Raw genomic sequence first — 21,611 nt, 5'->3', positions numbered from 1 at the left:
TTTCTTGGACTGTGTTCCTATGAAAATGGGACAATCTCAGTAAAATTTTTAGAATTAAATTTGGTACCTATGATTTTTTGTGGGTTTTCTAAAATAAGGTTAACAAGGATCCAAACTGCACAATATGATATGTGTTAATGTCGAGTTATATTTTTATTGCATATAGATATAACATAGCATGCTTCTTTTAAGCAAGAAAATAATAAGTGAAGATGAGAAGTTATTCATGCAAGAAGGATTCACAACACTTAAATTGTAAGGTCATGCATATTGTACATGTTCATTGATCATGCATATTCTTTATAGATTTACATGTATGATTAAGTATGAAAAATGGTTAAGAATGCTTGTTAAGTTTTATTGATTTCAATCAAATAGTAATTTGAGCAAATTAGTGTCATTTTTGAGTTTTTAGAAAAATTGAATAAGTTTTTAGAAAATAATTTTTTAAAAAAGGTCTTTTAACTTTTTTGAAAACTTTTGGACACTTTTTGAAATTTTTCTAAAAAAAATTCTGATCAACCCTAATTATGCATTATAAATAAACTTATTGAGATAGAGTGGGGCATCTTTTTTCATCTTGAAAACCACGCCCCTCTCTCTCTCTTGATTCATTTATTCATGACACCATCATGATTAAAAATACAATTATTATAATTTGTTTATTGGTGTTGAAATGAGATTTTAGCTATTGAAGTGCATGCCCTTAACAAAAGAAAAAAGAGGGTCATACCCATTGCAGTCCCATACTCCATGGTGATAGGAAGGGGTGTACAAGGATTGGTCTCTCTCTCTGCCGGTTCCCCTTCTCCCCTCTCTTCTACCTTCTCCCCCCTTCTCAATTTTCTTCTAACCCCGTCTTTGCCGTCATCTTCATTCTCTTTCATCGGAGTGGCATAGCGTGACAAGCAAAAAGGTTGCACTCTTCTTCTTAACCCCTCCGTCGAAAGCAACTCTCAGTCTATTTTATTTTGTGAGTTTTGCTAGATAGTTTGCATTGAAGACAAAGGCACAATAAAGAAGGGCCATGCATGCATTGCGAAAAGAAGGCTAGAGCGTTTGTTAAAGAAGCCCTGCAAATTTTTCCTTTTCTTTATCTTTATTTTTTTGAGGCTAGAGGGTCATTTTATTAATTTGGTTGTAATAAGACCATTTTATTTTTGTAAGCCCTCTGCAGAGGGTAACTCGTGTAATTAGTTAATTAGTCTTTTCTTTAAAGGCAATAAAGTTCATCTTTGTGTGGGGTACAAAAGTGATTAAACCTGTTCCCTAAGTTCGACCCGAACTTCACCACTAGTGTAAGCCGGTTTTTATAATTTGATGTGCGGTTTACACGAACACTTTTATTAAAAGTTATCTTTTAAATTTATTTTATTAAAAAAGTTGCATCAAATTTTTGGCATCGTTTCCAAGGAACTACATTTTAAAAATTGAGTACCTACTTTGTTGCCTCTTTCGCATTATTTAGGACTGTTAGTTTCTTTTCTACATATTATTTAGGATTGTTGTTTTGTTTTCCTTGCTTATTAATTAAGATTGTTAGTTTGCTTTTGTATTTAGGATTGTAGAACCACATTGTTTGTGTGCCCTAGAGATCAGTTTACTTTTCCTACACAACCCACCTACTAAGTTACCTCTTAGTAGGTGACTGTGCACGATTGATACCATGTACATAGTTTGTTTTCTGCAAAATATATGTTTGGGTGCAAGTGTGTGGTGTGTGTCTATTATTTTCTACTTTATTTATTTCTTTTATTTTTCCTGATTCGTAGTTTGTGTGGTTGATCATGTGCACACACTCGATTTAGGTAGAAAATCTTTATTTAGGATGGTTGCTACACCGGTCTACCCTCAGGTGTATGCAAGGGTGATACTCGCTTGACCCTGAGCTTGCTTAGCTAGTCGAGGACCCCGAGTCTATCATTAGAAGATCTTGTCGATCCGGCCCCATGGTTGAAGATCAATAGTTAACCCATCCCCTCCGAGAGTATTTCATTCCCACTGAATACACTCTCACCTCTTGCATTGCAAGACCCACTGTAGGAGCAAACCAGTTTGAGATCAAGGCCAATATTATTCAGATGTTACCTTCTTTTTACAGCCTTAGTAACGAGGACCTCTACCGTCATCTCAACAAGTTCCTCGAGATATGCTTTACGGTGTAGATCAATAATTTCAGAGATGACACATTGAGGTTGACCTTATTCATGTTCTCTCTCAAGGACAATGCCAAGCACTGTCTGAAGGCTTTAGACACAGTTCAGATTACTACTTGGGAATAAATACAGAGAGAGTTTCTCAAGAAATACTTTTCAAATGGTAAGACAAACCAGTTTCAAAAAGCCATCACCAGTTTTTCCTAGATTGAGAGAGAACAGTTTCATGAGACACGAGCGAGGATGAAAGATCTTCTCTAAAAGTGTCCTCACCACCAGGTGCCTCATTGGCAACTGATGCAGTACTTTTACAATGGGTGTATCAAGAAAAATCGCCAAATGGTTGATGCAACCTATGGAGATACTTTTATATTGGAAAGTGAGGATGAAGTGTGGGTCCTGTTTGAGACCCTTAGCGAGAATTCGATGCACCATGCTTTAACCTCACATTCTAAGAGGGTTGTATCTGCTCATGATGAAAAGCAGAAGGCTAGGATTTTTGAGATAGGGACATACCTTGAGTTGCAAAACAAGGTCGGCCTACTAATCCAAAAATTGGAGTAGTTATTGTTGAATTCCTCACCAGTTGTGCAGGTGTGCGCGTTGTATGCTATCCCATCACACTATGTCTTTGATTGCCCCATAACGCCATAATACCTTGAGTTTGTCTAGGAGCAAGCTCAGGTGGCGCAAGGTTTCTCTAAACCCGTGCCCAATCCTTATTTCAATACCTATAACTTGGATTGGTGAAACTATCCTAATTTCTCATGGAGAAATCTACAACAACAATCCCCCATCCCTTCCCAGAACCAACCTAGGCAAGGTAGTTATGTGCTTGGTTTTCAGAGATCTATCTACCTTTCAGCCCAACCCTCCTTTAGTCAACCTTCACCCCAGAAGCCTGCCTCTAGTCAGTCTTTCAAGGACAAGATGTTGTGGGCTTTGTCGGATATCAAGGCGAACCTGAACTTCCATACATAGTCCATTTTTAAATTAGAGATGCAGATGAGACAACTTACCAAGGCGCTAAGCAGGCAAAGCAAGGAGACGTTGCCTAATCATTCGGTGGTTAACCCTAGGGGTAAGGAGTCAATGCATGGGCTGCACATGACAGATGCCAATCACAGCAAGCTCAAGCGGTTATAACCCTTAGTAGAGAGAAACGATATAGAGCGAGAGAGGCTGCAGAAGAAAGTGTGAGATCTAGTATTGCGCAGTCGGTCCCTACTGAGATGCCCTAGAAAAGCGGGATGGCTCCCTCATCTGAGCCTTCCAAATCTTATATACCTAAAGCCCCCTTTTCTGAGGCATTAGAGAAGACAAAGTCATTCAGCAAGTAGGGGATGACAATGTAGGAGATGTTTGAGATTTTCAAGCATGTTCAGATAAACTTCCCCCTGCTTGACGCCATCCAACAAGTCCCTACATACCCAAAGTTTCTGAAAGAGCTTTGCATGCAGATAAGAAAGTTGAGGTCCAACGTGCCGGCAAAAATATATCTTACTGAATAGGCGAGTACAATGTTATAACACCAAACTCCACCCAAGCTCAAGGACCTAGGGGCTTCTATTATCTTTTGCGTCATAGGAGACATTACTGTTGAGCATGCTTTGCTTGACCTCGGGGCAAGCGTGAACGTCTTGCTGAGTTTCTTTTATGATGCTTTTGAGTTACAAGAGATAAAGGTGACACTGATGACCCTACAACTGGCAGATCAATCCATCAAGGTCCTTCGATGGATTTTTAAGAATGTTTTGGTCAAGCTCAAGGATTTTTACTTTCCTTTTGACTTCATTATCTTGGATATGAAGGAAGTGGATAAAGTGAGGCAGATACCCATTATTCTAGGTCGCTTCTTTCTGGCAACTGCCAACGCGTGCATCAAATATTATACTGGTGCAATGGATGTCTCGTTTAGCAACAAGAAGATGAGGTTGAACATTTTCAATGCAAAAATGCGGCCTATAGGAGATGATGCTTCTTTTCAGGTTGATTTGGTTCAGGATCTGGTAGAAGCAGAGCCGATATGGGCATTGAGTGATCTACCTCAGGAGGAGGAGGATAAATCACTTGAGAAAGATAGCCTTGGATTGATTGATAGACATTCAGGTGATTTGAATTGGACCTGGTGCTTCGAGCCCCTCTCTGATTTGGCAAAGAAGCCTGCCAGACCTTCCATCAAGAGTTTGCTCAAACTTGAGTTAAAGCCCCTCCCTCATTTGGCAAAGAAGCCTGCTAGACCTTCCATCAAGAGTTTGCTCGAACTTGACTTAAAGCCCCTCCTGACCTCACTCAAGTATGCCTTTTTAGGCAAGGATCGAATGCTCCCAGTTATCATTTTAGCTGACTTGACTGACACTCAGGAGTGCCAGCTTCTGTAGGTTCTACACAAGCATAAAGAGGCGATTGGATGATCTATGGTGAATCTGAAGGGGATAGACCCCTCCTTTTGCATGCATCAGATTATCATAGATGAGGGTGCTAAGCCCTCAAGAGAGATGCAATAGAGGTTAAATCCCCACATAAAAGAGGTGGTGAAGAAGGAGGTAGTCAAGTGGTTGGATGCAAGGATCATCTATCCCATCTCCTATAGTCAGTGGGTGAGCCCAACTCAGGTTGTCCCCAAAAAAGTCTGGGCTCACCATTATCATCAATAATGAAGGAGAAAGTGTTCCCATAATGACTACCACAAGGTGGCGAGTATGCATTGATTAACAAAAGTTGACCAATGCCACGTAGAAGGACCACTTCCCATTATCGTTCATTGATCAGATTTTAGAGAAACTCATAAGATAATATTATTTCCAGTTTTTTGATGATTATTCATGATATAATCATATGACCGTTCACCTTGAGGACTAGGAAAAGATGACGTTCATCTGCCCAAATGACACCTTTGCATTTAGGAGAATGTTGTTCGGGATCTGTAATACCCTGACAACATTTCAGCGATGCATGATGGTAATTTTCTCTCATATGGTTGATGACATCCTTGAGATATTCGTGGATGACTTTTTGGTGTATGTCTCTTCGTTAGATGATTGTCTCCAAAAGTTAGAGAGTGCTAAAATGATGCATGGAGACAAATCTTGTGTTCAGCTGGGAGAAGAGTCATTTCATGGTTCAACAAGAGATTGTTCTTAGACATATTGTGTTTGAGAAAAGGAATGAGGTCGATAAGGCCAAAGTGGAGTCCATTGCTAAATTATCTCCACTAACCTCAGTGCGGCATGTGCGATCATTCTTAGGGCGTGCAAGTTTCTATAGGCAGTTCATTAAAGATTTTAGCAAAATTTCTATACTGTTATGTAACCTGCTCTTGAAGGATCAACCGTTTCATTTTGATGATGCTTGTCTGAAGGCATTCTTATCTCTTAAGGAGGACTTTTGCTACAAGAATTTGATCTCGAGATTTGAGTTAAGAGCGGATGTGAGAATCTTGTAACAGACCATCTATTCAGACTGACTATGGAGACATTCACTGATCAGAGATAGATTGATGATTCCTTCCCGAATGAGCACTTCTTCATGTCAAGTGTCTACCTTGGTTTTTGGGCATCATCAACTACTTGATGATTGGAAAGTTTCTTGCATATTGGAAAAAGAATGAGAGAGGTCGTTTTATGGCACAGGTGAAACATTATTTCTGGGAGGATCTAGAGTTATTTCGGTTGTCCCGACTAGATGATTCGAAGGTACATCTTCGAGGAGGAGTTCACGTCCATTATGAGATTTTATGATTTCTTGGCCTGTGGAGGCCACTTTTCTAGTAAGAAGACCGTTGCAAAGGTCCTCCAGTCTGAATTTTGGTGGACGACACTGCATATAAATGCTCATGATTTCTGTATGAGATGTTTATGCTGTCAGCAGACAGGGAGTATTTTCCAAGCGTGATATGATGCCCCTTCTCCCCATTCTTGTTGTAGAGATTTTTTATGTTTGGGGCATCAATTTTATGGGTCCCTTTTCGCCTTCGCTTGGTTATGTCTATATTTTAGTGGTGATCGATTATATGTCTAAATGGGTCGAGACTGTGGCTACACGAACCAATGATCATAATGAAGTGCTTTGATTTATCAAACATATCTTTAGTAAGTTCGGTGTCCCGAGAGCTATATTTAGTGATGAAGGTAAGCACTTCAAGAATGTGCACATTGCTTCCTTACTGAGGAAGTACTTTGTACATCATCGGATTGCTACATTATACCATCCGCAGACGAGTGACCAGGTCGAGGTCTCCAACAGGAAGATCAAATAGATTCTTGAAAAGCTAGTCCGACCAGACCGAAAGGACCAGTTCCAACACCTAGATGATGCATTATGGGCATATAGGACTCTTTCAAGACTCTGATCGACATGTCCCCTTACCGATTGGTTTTTGGGAAGCCATGTTAACTCCCTATTGAGTTGGAGCATAGGATGATTAAGAAGTTCAATTTTGATATGGCCCAAGCTAGCGCAGAGCGCAAGTTGCAGTTGAGTGAGCTTGAGGAGTTGCGAAACAATGCATATGAGAGTGCCAAAATCTACAAGGCTTGAACTAAGCATTTTCATGACCAGCCTATTTTGCGAAAACAGTTCGAGCCTGATCAGAAGGTTTGGCTTTTCAATTCGTGACTCCATCTCTTTTCAGGGAAGCTGAAGTCTAGATGGGATGACCCGTTCATAGTACATGAAGTGTTTCCACATGGTGTTATTGTTATTTCAGATCCTCATACGAGTGGGACCTTCAAGGTCAATGGGAAACGACTGGAGCCCTATATTTCAGAGGTCATTACTAGTCAGGACAGTGAGGTCATTGACCTCATTGATGTGTGAGGTAGATCACAATGTATGCATGTTGTATCATTACTAGTCAGTTTTAGTTATTTCATAGTTGTTGCATTTTTCTTACTTTTTGGTTCTTATATATAAAATACAGATCATGTATGCATTGCATTTTTGTGAATTTTTATGAGTTGCAGACAGAGATACAGGTTGGAATCTGTGCAGAGCCAGTACAATGCTACATCTGGTGAGATTTCACAACACGATTCAAGTAACTTCTACTCCTTCTCTTGTATGCTTTTTATTCCATAGTGTGCATTCATCTAGTTTCAGGTAAGCATGGGGGAGTGCAACTGAGAACAATGTCATTCAAGCATGGGGGAGGGTGTAGTTTACATAATAATTTCTTTTGTCTACTTACACATTGATAAAAAATCATAATAATTAGGCTTTTAAAGAATGAGTTTGACCTTATATGAATACTTTACATAATCTAATACTTTTAGAGAATTTTTAAGCCCCATAATTTTTTTTTTCTGACACTAATATAAAAAAATATGGTTATTTATGTGGATTTCAAAGAAATGATGATAGATACATGTTAGAGTTTATTTGAAATCACAAGTATGAACATACAAAGTTTATTTTTTTTAAACTAAGCAAATGAACAACTTGAAAAAAAAATTATAAGAGCTAAAAAAAAAACATGTGTTTAGTTGTTGATGTCTTAATAGTCCCTTGTAGTTGGGCTTAGACACAAACTAAAGTGTTTGATTCCTATGTTGAAAATGATAACGAATAAAATCATTTCTTTATCTAAGTTGATGTCTATGGCCTATTTGGTTCGAGCAAGTAGAGACTGAAGGGTGTTTACACCTGATGCCTTAAAGCTATCTGGTTTGGGAGTCACCGGCCCGAAAGCCTGTTACATAGACTTTATAGAGAGCCTAATGGATGTTGACATTGCACATGATAAGAAGCAAGCTATACATAAAACTATGAAAATTAAAAGTTTAGTGACTTGAGTAATTAAATTCAAGGGATAATTTGTATCTAGTGCCTTAAGGTCATCTAGCTTGAGAGTCACTCACCCAAAGCTTGTTACACGGGTCACGAAAACTAAAAATTTGATATAGTGCTCAACAAAAAGAAAAAAAAAGTATGAAAAAATTAAAAAATTGACAAAGAAAAAGAAAAAGAAAATTAAAAGCATAAAGATAAAGTTTATTGCTTAGATATAATTCTTGAGAAACCTGTGCAGAAAACATATAAGTCATGACATGTGTGTATTTAATTTTTAAAAGATTAAAGCATAAATGATTATGGTTTTTTTTAGAAAAGTAAAAGAAAAAGTTTTACTCTGTAGTAGCATGTAAAAACTCTAATAATGTTTTGAAAGTGCAATTGCATGAAATAATTGGTTAAACAAACTCCTTAGCTACTTAATATTTGTTGAATTTAAATTTTATGCATACATGACAGAGTTGTTTGTGAGCAGCATCACTGCAAACCCTCACAAGACCTTACTCATCCATTAGGGTAACCCAAGAGTTTAAAAGACTTGTTATATATGCTAAATGCAATTGTGATTTCTACGAAACTGAGTTAGGTTTTTGCATGTTTTGTTAGGGTCTTTTTGCTCGAGGACTAGCAAATGATAAGCATGAAAGAATTTGATCATGCATAATTTTATGCATATCCTTTATAGATTTACATGTATGATTAAGTGTGAAAAATGGTTAAGAATGCTTGTTTGTTAAAAGTTTTATTGATTTCAATCAAATAGTAAATTGAGCAAATTAGTGTCTGTTTTAAGTTTTCGGCAAAATTAAATAAGTTTTTAGAAAACAAATTTAAAGAATATGCATAAGTTTCTAGTAAGAAGACCGTTGCAAAAGTCCTCCAGTCTGAATTTTGGTGGACGACACTGCATATAAATGCTCATGATTTCTGTATGAGATGTTTATGCTGTCAGCAGACAGGGAGTATTTTCCAAGCGTGATATGATGCCCCTTCTCCCCATTCTTGTTGTAGAGATTTTTTATGTTTGGGGCATCAATTTTATGGGTCCCTTTTCGCCTTCGCTTGGTTATGTCTATATTTTAGTGGTGATCGATTATATGTCTAAATGGGTCGAGACTGTGGCTACACGAACCAATGATCATAATGAAGTGCTTTGATTTATCAAACATATCTTTAGTAAGTTCGGTGTCCCGAGAGCTATATTTAGTGATGAAGGTAAGCACTTCAAGAATGTGCACATTGCTTCCTTACTGAGGAAGTACTTTGTACATCATCGGATTGCTACATTATACCATCCGCAGACGAGTGACCAGGTCGAGGTCTCCAACAGGAAGATCAAATAGATTCTTGAAAAGCTAGTCCGACCAGACCGAAAGGACCAGTTCCAACACCTGTGGAGGCCACTTTTCTAGTAAGAAGACTGTTGCAAAGGTCCTCCAGTCTGAATTTTGGTGGACGACACTGCATATAAATGCTCATGATTTCTGTATGAGATGTTTATGCTGTCAGCAGACAGGGAGTATTTTCCAAGCGTGATATGATGCCCCTTCTCCCCATTTTTGTTGTAGAGATTTTTTATGTTTGGGGCATCAATTTTATGGGTCCCTTTTCGCCTTCGCTTGGTTATGTCTATATTTTAGTGGTGATCGATTATATGTCTAAATGGGTCGAGACTGTTGCTACACGAACCAATGATCATAATGAAGTGCTTTGATTTATCAAACATATCTTTAGTAAGTTCGGTGTCCCGAGAGCTATATTTAGTGATGAAGGTAAGCACTTAAAGAATGTGCACATTGCTTCCTTACTGAGGAAGTACTTTGTACATCATCGGATTGCTACATTATACCATCCGCAGACGAGTGACCAGGTCGAGGTCTCCAACAGGAAGATCAAATAGATTCTTGAAAAGCTAGTCCGACCAGACCGAAAGGACCAGTTCCAACACCTGTGGAGGCCACTTTTCTAGTAAGAAGACCATTGCAAAGGTCCTTCAGTCTGAATTTTGGTGGACGACACTGCATATAAATGCTCATGATTTCTGTATGAGATGTTTATGCTGTCAGCAGACAGGGAGTATTTTCCAAGTGTGATATGATGCCCCTTCTCCCCATTCTTGTTGTAGAGATTTTTTATGTTTGGGGCATCAATTTTATGGGTCCCTTTTCGCCTTCGCTTGGTTATGTCTATATTTTAGTGGTGATCGATTATATGTCTAAATGGGTCGAGACTGTTGCTACACGAACCAATGATCATAATGAAGTGCTTTGATTTATCAAACATATCTTTAGTAAGTTCGGTGTCCCGAGAGCTATATTTAGTGATGAAGGTAAGCACTTCAAGAATGTGCACATTGCTTCCTTACTGAGGAAGTACTTTGTACATCATCGGATTGCTACATTATACCATCCGCAGACGAGTGACCAAGTCGAGGTCTCCAACAAAAAGATCAAATAGATTCTTGAAAAGCTAGTCCGACCAGACTGAAAGGACCAGTTCCAACACCTAGATGATGCATTATGGGCATATAGGACTCTTTCAAGACTCTGATCGACATGTCCCCTTACCGATTGGTTTTTGGGAAGCCATGTTAACTCCCTATTGAGTTGGAGCATAGGATGATCAAGAAGCTCAATTTTGATATGGCCCAAGCTAGCGCAGAGCGCAAGTTGCAGTTGAGTGAGCTTGAGGAGTTGCGAAACGATGCATATGAGAGTGCCAAAATCTACAAGGCTTGAACTAAGCATTTTCATGACCAGCCTATTTTGCGAAAACAGTTCGAGCCTGATCAGAAGGTTTGGCTTTTCAATTCGTGACTCCATCTCTTTTCAGGGAAGCTGAAGTCTAGATGGGATGACCCGTTCATAGTACATGAAGTGTTTCCGCATGGTGTTATTGTTATTTCAGATCCTCATACGAGTGGGACCTTCAAGGTCAATGGGCAACGACTGGAGCCCTATATTTCAGAGGTCATTACTAGTCAGAACAGTGAGGTCATTGACCTCATTGATGTGTGAGGTAGATCACAATGTATGCATGTTGTATCATTACTAGTCAGTTTTAGTTATTTCATAGTTTTCATAGTTGTTGCATTTTTCTTACTTTTTGGTTCTTATATATAAAATACAGATCATGTATGCATTGCATTTTTGTGAATTTTTATGAGTTGCAGACAGAGATACAGGTTGGAATCTGTGCAGAGCCAGTACAATGCTACATCTGGTGAGATTTCACAACACGATTCAAGTAACTTCTACTCCTTCTCTTGTATGCTTTTTATTCCATAGTGTGCATTCATCTAGTTTCATGTAAGCATGGGGGAGTGCAACTGAGAACAATGTCATTCAAGCATGGGGGAGGGTGTAGTTTACATAATAATTTCTTTTGTCTACTTACACATTGATAAAAAATCATAATAATTAGGCTTTTAAAGAATGAGTTTGACCTTATATGAATACTTTACATAATCTAATACTTTTAGAGAATTTTTAAGCCCCATAAATTTTTTTTTCTGACACTAATATAAAAAAATATGGTTATTTATGTGGATTTCAAAGAAATGATGATAGATACATGTTAGAGTTTATTTGAAATCACAAGTATGAACATACAAAGTTTATTTTTTTTTAACTAAGCAAATGAACAACTTGAAAAAAAAATTATAAGAGCTAAAAAAAAAACATGTGTTTAGTTGTTGATGTCTTAATAGTCCCTTGTAGTTGGGCTTAGACACAAACTAAAGTGTTTGATTCCTATGTTGAAAATGATAACGAATAAAATCATTTCTTTATCTAAGTTGATGTCTATGGCCTATTTGGTTCGAGCAAGTAGAGACTGAAGGGTGTTTACACCTGATGCTTTAAAGCTATCTGGTTTGGGAGTCACCGGCCCGAAAGCCTGTTACATAGACTTTATAGAGAGCCTAATGGATGTTGACATTGCACATGATAAGAAGCAAGTTATACATAAAACTATGAAAATTAAAAGTTTAGTGACTTGAGTAATTAAATTCAAGGGATAATTTGTATCTAGTGCCTTAAGGTCATCTAGCTTGAGAGTCACTCACCCAAAGCTTGTTACACGGGTCACGAAAACTAAAAATTTGATATAGTCCTCAACAAAAAGAAAAAAAAAGTATGAAAAAATTAAAAAATTGACAAAGAAAAAGAAAAAGAAAATTAAAAGCATAAAGATAAAGTTTATTGCTTAGATATAATTCTTGAGAAACCTGTGCAGAAAACATATAAGTCATGACATGTGTGTATTTAATTTTTAAAAGATTAAAGCATAAATGATTATGGTTTTTTTTAGAAAAGTAAAAGAAAAAGTTTTACTCTGTAGTAGCATGTAAAAACTCTAATAATGTTTTGAAAGTGCAATTGCATGAAATAATTGGTTAAACAAACTCCTTAGCTACTTAATATTTGTTGAATTTAAATTTTATGCATACATGACAGAGTTGTTTGTGAGCAGCATCACTGCAAACCCTCACAAGACCTTACTCATCCATTAGGGTAACCCAAGAGTTTAAAAGACTTGTTATATATGCTAAATGCAATTGTGATTTCTACGAAACTGAGTTAGGTTTTTGCATGTTTTGTTAGGGTCTTTTTGCTCGAGGACTAGCAAACGATAAGCATGAAAGAATTTGATCATGCATAATTTTATGCATATTCTTTATAGATTTACATGTATGATTAAGTGTGAAAAATGGTTAAGAATGCTTGTTTGTTAAAAGTTTTATTGATTTCAATCAAATAGTAAATTGAGCAAATTAGTGCCTGTTTTAAGTTTTCGGCAAAATTAAATAAGTTTTTAGAAAACAAATTTAAAAAATGGTGCCTTTTGAAAATTTTTAAAACTTTTGGACTCTTTTTAAAATTTTAAAAAAATGATCAACCCTAATTATGCATTATAAATAAACTTATTGAGAGAGAGGGGGCGTCTTTTCCCATCTTGAAGCCCACACCTCTCTCTCTCTCTCTCTCTCTCTCTCTCTCTCTCTCTCTCTCTCTCTCTCAGTTCCCCTTCTCCCCTCTTCTCCTCTTTCTTCTAACCCCGTCTTTGTCGACATCTTTGTTCCCTTTCGTCGGGGAGGTGTAGCATGACAAGCAAAAAAGGGCACACTCTTCTTCTCAACCCCTCTGTCGAAAGCAACTCTCGATCTATTTTGTTTTGTGAGTTTTACTAGAGGGTTCACATTGAAGACAAAGGCGCTATAATGAAGGGTCATGCACACATTGCGAAAAGAAGGCTAGGGCGTTGGGAAAAGAAGCCTTCCAAATTTTTACTTTTCTTTATCTTTATTTTTTGGGGTCAGAGGGTCATTTTATTAATTGGGTTGTAATAAGCCTATTTTATTTTTTTTAAGCCCTCTGCAAATGGTAACTCATGTAATTAGTTAGTCTTTTCTTGAAAGGCAATAAAGTTTGTCTCTGTATGGGGTACAAAAGTGATTAAACTTGTTCCCTGAGTTTGACCCAGAGTTCACCACTAGTGTGAGTTGGTTTTTATAATTTGATGCACGATTTACACGGGCACTTTTATTGAAAATTATCTTTTAAAATTATTTTATTGAAAAAGTTGCATCAATATTTTGTAAATATTCATGCATATGCATAATTTATTTTGTTGATGCAAAACTTAACATGAATGAATGCACATATAACTGGTCTATTATGTTAATTGTTTGCATGATTTTTACGTTATAGTCTGCTAAGATGTATATGACATGATTGATATATATGAGGTTGTGTTTGAATATATTATGATATCGTGCATTATCCAAGTATGTTATTTTCTACCAAGCTTTCATGAGTCTGACACATTTTATGGTGTTTCATGTAGATTATGATGTGCAACTGTAAAGTGGATATGGAATGCTTGGGCGGCGTCAAGAGCCAGTCATTTTCTTTTTCGAGGATAGTTTTAAAAAAATAATTATTGTTATCAAAATACTCTGTTATGTATTTTAAATTATTAAAACCGAATTAAATCTTAATGTTCACATTTTTTAATTCAGTTGTGATGATTGAATGTACTGTAACCCGCTCATAATGTTTAACACAAATAAAAAAGTTTTTTTTGCTGTTTTAAAAAAAAAATCTATGAAATTTAAGGATTAAAATTTTGGGGCGTTACACCCCAGGTCTTAATCAGGTCTTTTTATTTGTCACCATACCCGGTCCCTATAGGGTTTGGTTTGATCCGGGTTGTGTCTGGGTAAACCCAACCCATTGACAACCCTACTCCTTAACCTCGATGGCCCTGCCTTCCACTGCCCACTTTCCCTACTAAGGGTGAATGATTGCTTCATGGACTTACTGGTAATCACACGTTTGTCTTTTGCAGCTTGTGTTTACCCAAAGAGTTGCACCTACAAACCAACCGATTGAACCATACCAATCCATAAAGGGCATTCTTGAAAATTGACAACATAATTGAGCTCTCTCTCTCTCTCTCATGGAATTGGACGGACCAGATGCACCATTAGGCTTGAGTCTCTGTCCACCATGTCTTTTTTTTCTGAATTAATAATTTTCATGAATGGATGCTTGATAGGGTTTTGATTTTAGAGGTTTTGTTTGTTTTCTTTTTCAATTAGTATAATGTATGATATTTGATAGGGTTTTGATTCAGTTTTTTAAACAGTATGGATGTTTAATTAGGGTTTTTATGTTTGTTTGTTTTTCAATTAACATTAGCATGACACTATGAATAACGAATGCTTGATTTTAGTTAAGGTATTAAGAGTTTATTTTTTCAATTAACATAAATCTATGATTTGTTTTAGGATTTAGGTTATTGATTTGGATTTTTTAAATGCTATGAATATCTAATTAGGAGTTTAAGGTATTTTGTGTTCTTTTTTTAGTTGTCATTAAGCATGACTCTATTAATAAATGCTTAATTTTAGTTGATAAATTCCTAAATCAAACTGATGAAATCATTTACATTTGTGCCCACCCTAGCCTGATCAAATCTAATGTCTGGCTCATTTTTGAGGAGTCCACGAATAGTTTTCCTGCTGAACCCTTGATTTATAAAAATTTTGCTAAAGTTTCAGGACTTGCAACTTCAACATACTTCACTTGTGTGTGTTTTTCACTGTTAGATATCAGAGATAGATTTACTGAATCTAGTGGGAAAATGGTAGAAGTACAAACACTCAGGATTCTGATTCGAATGCCGAGAATTTGCCTTCCAGCAATGAGTTGTCTCTGTCCAAAATGACTTTGATGAAAACACTGCTATCAAAGGAGGTTATCATAGGATGGCAGAGTCATCATAATTCAACAAACAATAACCTGAGGTGATAATTGAAATATATGTTCAGTGGAGAGGGTGTACTTAGTGGCTCAATGACTTCATCAAAAAGCATAAGATGGAGTTGGAATATTGGTATTAGGAGAGTCAATTGAAAGAGCAATATTTTTCAGAATCCATCCACTGTTGTTGAGAGTTTTGCTTGTGGAAAGCTATATATATAAAATGCAGTTTGAAATGGAGAATTCCCCCCACTGATCAAGCCTCCTCTCAAGGTTATCAGAGAAGCTACGTCCTGGGCCTGCTTGCATGGATTGCCAACAATGAGTTCAACAATCATAAAACCCTTAACTGAGCAGATTCAGATCTAGAGTCTCTGGGACCATTCGATGGCCCTATCTATTTCACATGACCAACATCCTATATATGAAATCGGTTTTGGGAAGATAAATCAGTTATTGAAATTGGATAGGACAGTGTGACTTGAAATATAAGGTACGAGCAGTGTTCCACAGATGGGTCTGACAGAATATGATCCCTCAAGAAGAATACCTGCAGCTGTATTTGGATTAGTTGGCCCAACTGTTCTACAAGAAGAAAAGTTTTAAAATTAGATAAGAGGTCCAAATGTATGCATATATATATATATACTTAGGTTATACCCCCATTAGATCAACTACCCATGGCGACAAGCCTTGGTAGAAGCAAATTATGACTAGTGGGAAAACCAAATCATAAACCAATTTGAAAACGATCTTATATCCTATAGAATGAGAGTCGTACCTGCATTGGGCACTCGGCAACCTAATTAAAGCCGCGAGAAGAAGATGACTATGATCAGTACAGTTTCGAGTCCAGAAATAAGTAAATAGATGGCAAAAATGACCTGACCCACCCAGAATATCAGACCTTTCAGACTGGGATGAGTGGAACTTGAATCTCATGACAATATAATGCAAAAAGGCTATATGAAGCACAGACCAGAAGCCAAAATCTTTGCGAATCACCTTGGCTACACCCACTGGAGAGTGACACTGAGCAAAGAGTACGGTGGGCACCTGGCAAAATGAAAGAAAGTTGAACATATATAGTTCTTAGACCAAGCTTTCGATGGGCTCCATTATGAATAAGCTCACTGCATGCTCGCTAACCTTCATTACTATTCAATGCTCTCTAAATCAAGTAGAACTTGTCAACATTAGTATGGATGGAAGCTGAAAATGCTCTTGAGAATATTCATTGTTAGACTATATATTGACATATTGCTAGACTAAGGCATAATGTACGCTTTCATGTTAATGTTAGGGATCTCAACAGGTCGTATACAATCCAACATCCAATGCGAATTGCATCCAAATATGACTGAATCTGTCTGAAATCCAAAATTGAATGTGTGTAAATGTTGGATTTTAAACTAGCCAGATCCATATTGGGTTTTAGCTGATCCAATCCGATTCTGAATCTAATATCATATATATAACCAATTCATTATAAATGCTTTACATGAAGGAATAGAAGAAAATGCTAATGAATCGTGTTTTTCAGTTATTTTTTGTTTATTTTCTTGTTATTTTTCATTGTTTTTTGCTTGATTAGTTTAAAGTTGTGCTAGGGTATCGATTCTTACGGGGTTCAGGGCAATCTTCCTGATCACTGCATCCGGCACTAAGCACAATATTACAAGTGTTTTGTTTTGAAGGTTTTATGAGACGATTATCATGTCATGATCTGACTTGACCGTAAAGTTTTTAAACTTTAGAAGTATTGAGGGTTGGGGTTGGAACGTCGCATCCAGTCATTAGGCTGAGTATCTCTGCTTCTTCTTCTTTTTTAAGTTAAGCCGGGGGTTAGGCAGACCCCCACCAGTTATTCAACGTACCATGGGGTTTTGAACCTGCAACGTCCCACCACAAGGAGACGTGCACTGACAGCTCCTACCAATCACGTGGAGCACCCTAGTATCTGCTTTTGTAATGAAGGAGCTTGAATGCAGTGTAGTGAGGCTGACACTTTACCGAGGAATACAGCCTTAGAACCTAAAAGTTTAAGGGGGTTCGGATCAGGTCGTATTGTATATAACTGATCATAGGTTTTATTCCATCCCCATTACAGGTTTCACTTGAGGTCTTTAAGAGTAGAATGTAACTGATGGATATTGGTTCTTTACACATTTCACGTATTTTCGAAACTCTCTTCCTCCCCACACACCCTTTCCCAAACGCAGGAAAGGGATTCGGAATTCTCTGCCTGCTCGCGATGGCGGACGACGCGTCGTCTTCCTCCTCAGGAAGCCCTAAGAAGTCCGTATACCAATCACTCGGCGGAGGATCAGGTTTGCCTCGTGAATCTTTTCCTTCAGAAACACAAAGATTTTATGGATTTCTTATGGATTGGAATCGGTTTTTTGTTCATCGATTCATTTTTATGTGTTTGATTTTTTTTTTTATTTGAGATTGATTTACTGACAAATTTTGAGGATTTTGGGGCTATCAGATGCGATTAGGGTTAGGGTTTTATGCTTATTTATTTATTTGTTTATTTGCAGTTGCTGATATCCTATTATGGAGAAGAAGGAACGCCTGCATTTTGATTCTCGTGGCGGCTTCGGCCTTCTGGTTGCTCTTCGATAGGGCCGGATACAGTTTCTTGTCGTTCGTCTCGAACGTCCTCCTCCTCCTCGTCTCGATCCTCTTCTTCTGGGCGAAATCGGCGACTATTCTCAACAGGTGACGGATTTTTTCCCCTTTTCTCTTTTGGTTTCGTTTGATTTTCTTGATCTGTTCGTTTTTCTAAGTCGAGAATTGTTTCGGTTCTACTCAGACCGCTTCCGCCTCTTCCGAAACTCGAATTGTCGGAAGATTGCGTGGAGAAGGCCGCCGATTCGGCACGGTTGTATATTAACTCCGTCTTCGCGATCGCCCGCGATATTACGATTAAGAAAGATGTGAAGCTGTTACTGGGGGTAATTACATTTTGAACTTTGGGTTCTTCCTGTTTTTGAGAGATTGAGAATTGGAAAATGCCGAATGCTTCGATTGGTTTTTGTTCTGTGCCCGTGATGTGAAATTCGTTTTCCTTTGGCTAGGTTGTTCTTGGTTTGTGGATTGTTTCTTATGTTGGAAGTTTCTTCAGCTTCGTAACGGTCGTCTATCTTGGTTAGTCTCCAAATTGGTTGTTGTCATTTATGTTGAATTCTGTAGTCTTAATATTCTCAGGGTCGATCTGGTTTGGCTAGCCACATCATAAAGATCTCCAAATGTTGTCGTTGTTTGTTCATGTGTGTTTTGCATGAATGATTTTTCAGGAGTTGTAATTTCTCTCACAGTCCCCGCACTGTATGACAAGTACCAGGATCAAGTTGATGAAAGATTGTGTGCTGCTCTAAAACAATGTAGAAACATCCATGGAATGGTTCTTAGTAGGATCCCAGTATCTGCAGTGAAGAAGAAGAAGACCCAGTAGTGTAAATACTTGCTGCCTGCTTCTACACCTTGGTTTTCCAAGGACCTTTCTTGAGGAAGGCAAGTGCTTGTTAGTGTGCGTTTTGGATGGTAGATTCTTAGCTGCTAGATGGTTTTCATTGTATGCTAACACTTCATATAATGGCAGTTTTTACTTCTATTCCTTTTGTGGCTGTGGTTGCAATCTATGTTTTTTTCTTCAGAGTTTTTTATTTAACATGAACATGCAGTTTCAGAATTCAAGGAATATTTAATTCTACTAGCAAAATGAGAGTCCACAGTAATGTCACCTTCGGAAGTGAGAAACGAAGAGAAAAAAATTCTGCATGAAATGGGAAAACAGATCTTTTCTGAACTTCCAAATGAGAGAAAATTTTCACAGCCATACGTCCATGATTTTCATATGATACGGATATTTGAATTTTCTAGGAAAAGATTTACCACTTCCAAACGTGGTCTGAAGAATGGAATAAGTTTTTTCAAAATTAAAAGATAAGAGCTACTATATTGCTTATAATATATTTAGGTTAAGTTGGATTTTTTATTATCTTTAAAGTTTTTAATTACAAAACAGTCCAATGGGAGACAGATTGAATCCAACTCTTTTTTCACTTTTTTCTCCCTTAAACTTAGAGTAAGAGTAAATAAATCTCTCTCTCTCATGTGTAACATTCCTTAAAAAGCTTCGAACAACCCTCTTACAAACAGAAAAGCAAATGATATTTGACCTCAACAACATTAATAAGTGTTATATATTCATGTTTTTAATTGATGAATCAACGCAAGACATCACCATGGTATTTGAAATATCTGGGGGTAAAATACTTCTGCGGTGTGTGTGTGTGTGTGTGTGTGTGTGTGTGTGTGTGTGTGTGTGTGTCCAAGCATGCACTTGCACTCCTTACCAAGCTTGCATTCTTGAGGTTAACTTAATTTTTACAGAGATTACTGTTAAAATATGAAGGAAAGTTGGATAACTGGTTGCCTGCTCTAAGTGGACAGACCTCTGTAAGAGATAGTTGTTGAATTGAGTCATGAAATCAAATGTTCCTTATTAGACCTTTATTTGGAATGAGAACCTAGTGCCTTATTTCCTAATATTAGAAGTATTGATCTAGTTGATGAAGGGTGGTACACATAATCACGGTTCATTTTATCCATATTATGAGGATCTGTTCATTCTTTTTGAGGCAGAAGTCATTTTCAGTAAGTATTAAAAAGTGAGTGGAGGTAGAAGTCATTTTCATTTTCTGCTTTAAGCCCTTTCCTATTTGCTATAGTGATGGATGAGCTTACGAAATCAATTCAAGAAAATGTGCCGTGGTGTATGTTGTTTGCTGATGATATTGTTTTGATTGATGAGTCTAGAGCTGGGGTTAATGCTAAGTTAGAATTATGGAGACAGACATTGGAAGCAAGAGGTTTTAAGTTGAGTAAGAGTAAGACAGAATACATGGAATGTCGGTTTAGTAAGCAACGAAGTAGTGATGAGAGTGTAGTGAAGCTTGGTGAGCAAGAAATACCGGTGGATGATTGTTTCAAATATTTGGGATCTATCATTCAAAAGTATGGAGAAATTGATGGAGATGTAAATCATAGGATAAAAGTTGGGTGGATGAAATGGAAAAGTGCAACTGGAGTGTTGTGCGATCGTAGAATGCCATTGCGGTTGAAGGGAAAGTTTTATAGGACGACTATTAGGCCCGCTTTACTATATGGTATGGAATGTTGGGCTGCCAAGAGACATCATATTCAAAAAAATGAGTGTAGCTGAGATGGGTATGCTGAGATGGATGTGTGGAAATACAATAAAAGATAAGATTCGGAACGAGGAGATACGTAAGAAGGTAGGCGTTGCACCCATTGAAAATAAGATGAGAGAGAATCGTTTACGGTGGTTTGGACATATTCGGCGAAGGCCTAATGATGCTTCAGTTAGAAGGATGGAGAAATGGGAAAATATATTAGTTAAAAGAGGTAGGGGTAGGCCTAAGAAGACATGGATGGAGGTGATAGGAAAGGATATGAATGCTTTGAACCTCACCGAGGACATGGCATTGGATAGAAATGATTGGAGGAGAAGGATTCATGTGGAGGACCCAAAATGATTTTCTTTTTTGGTTCATATCGCCGACCCCAATTGTTTTGGGATGAAGGCGTAGTTGTTGTTTGTTTGTATTAAAAAGTGAGTGGCACGGGAAAGGTGAACCTGCAATGCAGCTTTTCCTAGATAAGATGAAATCTTTTAGAACAGTGAGGATGTAGGCGTCTGCTGAATTTGTTCTGGATGTAGCAATCTGGAGGTATTCTTCAAATCTGGATTCTGTTCATGGTACCAGCAAATGTTGTTGAAATTCTTAGGATGTCTGTTTGAACCAATATTGTATCTTCTTGTGATGAATGTTATGGTCATGTGATTTTGATTTCATATCAGACGCTTACATGGGTGGGGCTATTTTCTTAGCTCTGCCTGATTCTTTTACATTTGTTAGTTTGCCTTTTATTGAGTTTTCTAATATATTTATTGTTTGGTGTTTGTTACACTCCCACTCAAGGGAAGTCTCTTTCCTTTGAAGGGCACACTTTGGAGGGAACATGTGTTTGCATGCCGCAGAAACTTGAGAGTTTTCACGGAAACGCATGGTGTTCCATCGTTTCCGTAGGGTCCACCTGGGCAATGCAAATAGTGGAACCTCCTTCTGTGTGGAAGGAGGCCATAGTGACAAAAGTTAAAAACGGCAAAATCTAGGGAGTAAAAAACTCGGGAGATTTAGATTTTTTTCATAAATCTCACAGTTTTTTCGGCAAAATCTCAGCAATAAAAAATAATATAAAAATATAAAAAAATAATTTTTATAGGAAAATATAAATAAAACACATTTAAAAATGAAAATCTCGCAATAAATATCTGCTAAAATGGTAAATATCGCGATATTTG

General features: G+C 37.4%; 2 protein-coding genes across 2 annotated transcripts; both read left to right on the top strand.

Moving 5' to 3' along the window:
- The first annotated feature begins 3,155 nt into the window (after nt 1-3,155).
- On the top strand, nt 3,156-4,537 carry LOC149838840 (uncharacterized). The gene is made up of 2 exons (XM_090008333.1): nt 3,156-3,237; nt 3,744-4,537. The coding sequence occupies exons 1-2, from the start codon at nt 3,156-3,158 to the stop codon at nt 4,535-4,537; spliced, it is 876 nt and encodes a 291-aa protein (XP_089864459.1).
- Nucleotides 4,538-17,228: 12,691 nt separating this feature from the next.
- LOC149838839 (reticulon-like protein B11) lies at nt 17,229-18,833 on the top strand. Its single transcript, XM_090007814.1, has 5 exons — nt 17,229-17,544; nt 17,758-17,938; nt 18,033-18,174; nt 18,298-18,367; nt 18,517-18,833. Exons 1-5 carry the CDS (start codon nt 17,361-17,363, stop codon nt 18,672-18,674), a joined length of 735 nt encoding a protein of 244 aa, XP_089863940.1. The 5' UTR covers nt 17,229-17,360; the 3' UTR covers nt 18,675-18,833.
- The last annotated feature ends 2,778 nt before the right edge of the window (nt 18,834-21,611 follow it).

Source organism: Nuphar pumila, chromosome 5 (assembly GCF_984573655.1).
Source record: "Nuphar pumila chromosome 5, dmNupPumi1.hap1.1, whole genome shotgun sequence".
NCBI lineage: Eukaryota > Viridiplantae > Streptophyta > Magnoliopsida > Nymphaeales > Nymphaeaceae > Nuphar > Nuphar pumila.
Note: the sequence above shows the minus strand (reverse complement) of the source record. Positions and strands in the feature narration are given on the sequence as shown.